At 40.5% G+C, this 6,677-nt stretch overlaps 1 protein-coding gene across 1 annotated transcript in view; it reads right to left on the bottom strand.

Annotated features, from left to right (window-relative positions):
- The window catches only part of rexo1 (REX1, RNA exonuclease 1 homolog), a 13,796-nt gene extending 9,438 nt beyond the window's left edge, over window positions 1–4,358 (bottom strand). Inside the window, exons 1-3 of the mRNA XM_014007350.1 lie at window positions 4,069–4,358; window positions 1,010–2,832; window positions 818–919 (exon numbers count right to left, since the gene is read on the bottom strand). Of these exons, the coding sequence (XP_013862804.1) occupies window positions 818–919; window positions 1,010–2,832; window positions 4,069–4,249 (2,106 nt within the window). The 5' untranslated portion in view covers window positions 4,250–4,358. The remainder of the gene's footprint in view (window positions 1–817; window positions 920–1,009; window positions 2,833–4,068) is intronic.
- Between the last annotated feature and the right edge of the window lie 2,319 nt (window positions 4,359–6,677).

The raw sequence follows: 6,677 nt of genomic DNA on the forward strand, positions 1-6,677 counted from the left end.
AAAAAAATGTTACCAATTATTTTATTCTTAAGACAAATCACAATTACAATGTGTTAACATTTAAGACCTCAGAAATTTTGATTTAAGACATTTTAAGGATAATTAAGGCCTTATTTTTGTATTGACGAATTCAATGTCTTTTAAGACTTTTTAAGGATCTGCAGGAACCCTGACTAACCAGGAAATTCGTTCCCCTATTAGTGCTTTAGGAGAACTGTGCCCACCACTGGAGGAGATGATCAAATGAAAGAGGAAGGAATGAGGAATTTTGTCTTTGCTTGATTTCGTTTTTTTAATTGATCATCTGCTGTTATTTTTAATGTTTATTTAACCAGGCAAATCCCATTGAGATCACAAATCTCTTTTGCACAATATTTCATAAATTAATCATGATAACAGCATGTGAAATAGGCATATCGCCAAATACTGCATAAATGTTTGCACTTATGTGTTTGGTCAATCACACGGAAACTTTGTATTTGACCAATTAAACGGAGCCCTTCRGGTATTTAGCCAATCGGATGGAGAAGCTCCGCCCACTACATAGAGGATAGCAAACAACTGAGCAAGCTCAAAAGCAAGTTAATGTTGGCTACAAGGACTTTGTAGTTAAAAAAAAAGTACTTTGTGTCTCTTATTTAGAGACATTTCTGTATAATTTATTTTAAAAAATGATAGTAAGAAGTGTTTTTCAGTATTTAGACTTAAATTTGTTTTGAAGTCATTGCATGTAGTTTGTTGTTTCACTGCAGCAGCTGTGAAACAAGRTGATGGAATGGAGTTTGTGGCATGAAGACATTTAAATTGAGAAACTTACATTTCCTTTGGCAACAAAATGRGACACTCTCTTCTTCTGACCAGGGAAGAGAGTGCTTAAAGTGTTCTCTGAGATTTTCTCCTCCTCTGAATCTCTTGAAGGCTRAAAGTACAAAACGTAGCTTTACTGTTCAGGTTTAAATGACATTACCTGGTAAATACAGAGATTTACTTGCAGGAGTAATGCCGGTACCTGCTTGGCTTGCCTTCCTTTGTCTTCCTTCTTCACGTCTTTGGATTCGTTGAAGATCCTAAGACATTCCTCCATGGGATCTGAGTCAAAGTCCAGATCATCCTGGAACCTGGAGAAGTCGATTTCGGGGCCATCGGCCCTCTCCCAACCTGTCTTGTTGCCCTCCACGCTGTGGTCATCCTCCTCCTCAGAGGAAGACTGCGAGCGCTCCGAAGCCTTCCTTTTGTTCAGGCGCCCCCTCTTCAACGCGTCGGCCGATTTCCTCACCAGGACCTCCTCTGCTTCGTCGTCCTCGTCCTCCACGAACGGCTCGGCCTCGTCTGGACTCTCGTCTCCGAACAGATCCGCGTGGCTCAAACTCAGACTCTTTTTGTTCTCGAGCCTCTTTTCACACGACGAGCTGCTTTTTAGCTTCACTTTATCCTTACTGTTTGCTGAACTGCCTTTRCTGCCGCTGGAACCGTGCTTGCTCACTTTCTTTACGTCTTTTTCTCTTTTACTGTCGAGTTTTCCGTTCTTATGCGGGCGGTCTTTATGCTTGCTGTGCTCTTTGTCTTTTTCTCGGTCTGATGTTTTGAGTTTTTTGCTCTCCGGCGCGTCTTTACCTGGTTTGCTCGGTTCTCTTTTAGTTTTTTCGGCGGTCTTGATCTTACCATCGCTTCTCTTTTCGTCTCTGCCTTCCCTCTGAATTTTATCCGATGCTTTTATCTTGGCTGTGTTTCTACCGTCGTCTTTCTTCCCGTGACTCTTGTTCTCTTTCTTCAAACAGTCTTGGTTTGAGTTCTGTATTGACACTTTGTCTTTACTAATACTGCTTTTGCTGCTGCTGCTGCTGCTTTTCTGACCGGATGATTTGCCAGMTTCCTTCTCAGGTTTGCGCACCTTCTCAGATTTGCTACTTTTCTCGCGACCGGTCSGGTCTGCCGCCTTCTTTTTGTCTGGGATGTCTTTTTGTTTTACACTTTCCTGAACGCCCGAGTCCTCGTCCACGGCCTCTCTTCTCTTCTGCGTTAAAGCACTTAACCTGTGCTCAGTCCTGTCTTTTCTAAAAGCATCCTTAGCTGATCCAGCGTTGGCTTTCTTTTGCTGGAGACTGCTAAGAGACGTCGGTCGGTACTCCATCCCAGAACTCTCTCCGTCAGAGTCAGAGATCGTGTACTTCTTCGCGTCTTGACTGGGCTGCGGAGGCTTTTTCGAAGCCGCGGCGCAGCCCTCGTCTGACGAAACGGTCCCAGAGAGTGTGCGAGCTTTGCCGTAATCTGTCTGAACGGAGGCACCCTCGTCCTTTTTGCTCTTGTCYGCGATGCCAGCCGAATAGTTGGACAGCGGATCGTACTCCAAGTCTGTAGAGGGTCTGGAATTATCCACAGTGTACTTAAAGGACCTGCTGTTTGAATACTTTGGGCTGGGCGGAGGAGAGGGAGGCTGCGGCGGCTCTGCCTGAGAAAAAGGCCTTTTCAGCGAYGTGGGAACGTATTCCATCGAGTTGCTGTTGTGCCCCCGGACGTCTGAATCCAGGGTGTACTTGCTGCAGCCAGGAGTGAGATTATACCCTCCCGATGTGATCTGATAACTCCCGGGATCGTACGCCAAGTGCAAACCCGCCGCTCTGCTTTTAGTAACATCGGAGGAAGACAAGCCGGCGCTCTCAGTGGGACTGTACGGTTCATCCCCGATGCGAGAGAGCTTCTTCTTCTCTCTCTCCACCTCGCTGCGGACCTCCTCGATGGCCTTGTTGACGAGCTCCAAAGCGCCGCTGAGGTCTCCATTCTGCTGCTCCGGGGCTCTCACCACCTCTGGGTTGAAGGGGTCGTAGCCTTGTTCTGAAACAGACCAGGAAACGCAGTTTTAGCTTCCAGTCAGGCTTTTGAAAGGAAATGCGCCAGCATGACCATCCTAAAAGCAGATCTTATTCATAACCACATTTAGACACAGATTAATACAGAATGTTTATAAATAAAAATTTTAAAAATAGTCAAGAAAAAGCAAACGAGGCAGAAAGTTTTATCTCACGTTGTTGAACACAAAGTACAAATCATGGAAAGAAACGAGCAGTTTGACGATGAAGTTCTTACGCCCAGGACGTCCCGAAGGTTTGGGGTTCTCTGACTACAAAACCATTTAACACGAGTTTTATTTCTTAAGCAGCCTGAGGAGATGAGAAGACTAAAAACGCCACTGGAGGGTGTCATCAACAAAACAGTAGATTAAAGCAAAGTCTTGAGGGAATTCAGGAAGAGTTAATGAAGTAACGGTTAAAAAAACTCCTCAGTTTTTGATGTTTGTCGGTACGTTACAATCCCCAATCACTGGGACAGGTGAGTTTTTGAAAAGTTCAACACTTGGCTCCGATCCCAGCAATCAAACATCAGAATTATAGAGTTCAAGTAAGTGGGACTTTGCTAAAATCTGAGTAACTTTCACACCAAGCTGTTGAACAGAAAGTGTTTTGTAAAGCCTTAAAATAAGATTTTGCTTTTTTTAAATCTACTAAAATTGCAAATTTTAACAAATTTTGTTTTATTTTCTTTAGCTTTTATAGCTGCATTCATAAAATGTGTTTTGGAAACTATGCTCACCAAGAGTTATTGAATTAGTTTGAGCTTAAAATGTTAAAAGGGTTTATTTTGTTCCTATTTAGAAAAGATACACTAATTTATAAAACGTTGTTCTTGTTTTGGTACAAATAAATATGAGGTAAAAGGAGCTTTGGTTTCAAAAAAATAAAAACCCACTTAAACTAATTTTCGACTAAAAATAACTCAGGATTTTCTTTTTGTTACAAGGAACTGCTGACCTTGTTAAAACATTTCTAAAACTAAAACAAGTTTAAACACAAATTCTGCCATAAGTCAAGCTTTTCAGAATCGCTTTGGATTTATTATGTAATTGCTGTACAGTAAAAAAAATAAACAAAGCTTTAGTTTTAGATAATGTGTGCTTGTTAGCTGCATCAGCATCACAGGAAACCCTSTACGAACACCGTGGTGTGGACTCTGCGGACACACAAGTGGAACTAATCGAGTGAATTCGGCATAATGGAGGTGGGAAATGAGCACCTTTTTGTCCGAACTGGACGTCTTTCTGCCGCTTCACGTCTRCCGGAGCTCCGTGAGACGAGCGTCGCTGCTGGCTGTGCCTGAAGTGACAGTACGGTCGGTTACAGCCGTTTTTACCGCCGCTGTAGTCCGAGTAAAACGGACAGTCGATCCCTCGGAAGAAGCCGGTGGACCTCAACATGATCTCCGGCTCTTCCTCTCATGCCCTCTCCCGCTTCTCGTCCCACCTCGGTTCATTAGACAAACTGAAGACTCAACAGACGAACAATAACAGCGCCTCTAAGGCGACATGTTGGATTGGACGAGAAGAGCGGAAGTCTCGCGAGAACTCGTAATCACGTTAGAAGATGGCAAATTGAAGCTCGTCTATTGACATTTAATACCCCAGAGTTAGTAAAACTTGTGTTTTTAAATGCGTTAATTGCTTTTAACTTAAACGCTCTCATTTTCCTCAATAAGATAACCAACTAAATTATAATGGGCATTATTCATTTAAAAAAGCACCCAAGAGGTTTAAGTTGTTTTTATTGAAATTGAATCTTAAGATTTCAACACCATTGTAAGGATACAAATATTTACAATTTCACTTTCAACARCTTATATGTAACTATGATCAACTTCCTTCTGCTTAAGAAAAGTTTATGTAGTTTTGTTCAGCTTGTAAACAGATCATGAACTTCTACTGCACCAAAATGAGCTCCTTACCATTTATTTTATAGCATTTTATTAAACCAAGTGAATTTGAGGTAGTTTTATAATTGTAGGAGCACTTGAATTTATAATTTTTATAAATTAATTCATTAATATAATGTATAGACACTCAGTGACCATTGTATTTTCTAAGCCCAAATTTTAAATGTTGACATTTGTTCATTAAGAGCAGCAATAAAACAGAATAAAAAAATCAGTTGGCTCAACATTGAGAAACTTATCTGAATCTCAGAATGCAAAAGATAAAGAGTACAAGAAATYCAGAGCTCAAACAACTTCAAATATCTTGCAGAATCTTAATTTTTAGTGTTGTAAAGGGTCAAAATAAACCCTTGTGTGGTCTGCTTTACAATTCCAAAGCATTCTTAAATGCTGGTTTACCTTTTTACACAGCATAAAAGTCTAAAGATAATTCATTTTGCTGAGTGAAAACTGGACAAGTTTCCTCTGAAGAATCAGGTGTTGGTCCACGATCCTCAGAAAGCTCAAAAATCCTAAGAGTACAAAAAAATAAAATAAAAAAACCCCACAGGACTGGAGTCTGAAGGAAAAGCCAGATGTTCCATCCAAGGCACCGCYACACCAACCTTTGCTGGATTTGAGACAAATGACAAAATTATTTCACGTTTATTTCTGAAGTAACTGGAAAGTGAGTTAAGCAACCAAATACAAAAGTTTAAACAGACTACCTTAGGAATAGATTAGGTTTAAATGAACGTTTCAGGTTAACARCAACTTTAAAAACTAAAAACTAGCATTTCATTTTCAATAACCTACAGTTTTACACAGCAACTAAAGAATTTGACAAGTCTAAATAAAAAAAAAGGTTATGGAATTTACAAAAAAAAGTGTAAATATTAAGCAAACTCACCACCTTTCATAAACTTGTGTTTAAAACTAATATAAGATACAAGATTGACAATTGCACTCAAATACAGCACATACATCTAATTCAGTTGCAACACATGATAACATTACACAACAGCTAATCACCCACCTGCAGCTCCACTGGCAAAGTGCAGACTGGCAGCTGTTCAGGCTTTTTGTGCCTTTCACCAACACCTGATTCGTTTATGCTCAGGTGTGCAGGGCAGGTAATTAGTGACGTCATAATTGGCAACTGTTCAGCAGGTCAACCTCCAGAAGCCACCCTGTCAAAACCTCTCAGGTGTTTTTGATTAACATCGTTATTTAAATAGAAATACAATAATTTTGGTAGAATATAAATATTACCAGTAGGTGGCGGTAAYGCACACCTTCAGTTTACTGCCAACCGCCATTAAAACACCACAAGAAGAAGAAGAAGAAGATTAATATCGAGATGTGTCTGTGTGTAAATGTTTCTGAAGGAGTGGTGGAACTGTTTTACACAAAGGAACAAAAGAGAGGGTTGGTTCTTTTCAGGCTATTAGCTGTGGAAATTAAAGGACAAAAGATGTTGCATTTGTTTCATATAATCTTTATTTCAGGTTCTAGAGCAGGTGTGGGCAATCCTGGTCCTTGAGGGCCTTATAGCCCTGCATGTTTTACTTTTCCCCTGCTCCAACACAGCTCATTATTGACTCACTGAATTGTCTCTTCCAAGTTCTGCAGAAGCCTGATAATCACCCATTCATTCAWATCAGGTCTGTTGAAGCAGAGAAACAAGTAAACCATGCAGGGCTGCAGCCCTCCATGCCCACCCTTTCTAGAAAAATGCCTTTAAATTAGGTACATTGTGAACCAAATTGTTAATAAAAAATGTGTATATAGATATATATACACACACACACACACACACACAATGTAGTTTGCCATCATCAGTGTGTAAATGTGAGTGTGAATGGGTGAGTGTAAGTGTAAAGAGCTTTGGGGTCCAGAGGGACTTGATAAAGCGCTCTATTTACTATATACTGTAT

The sequence above is a fragment of the Austrofundulus limnaeus genome, unplaced genomic scaffold (assembly GCF_001266775.1).
Source record: "Austrofundulus limnaeus strain Quisiro unplaced genomic scaffold, Austrofundulus_limnaeus-1.0 Scaffold41, whole genome shotgun sequence".
NCBI lineage: Eukaryota > Metazoa > Chordata > Actinopteri > Cyprinodontiformes > Rivulidae > Austrofundulus > Austrofundulus limnaeus.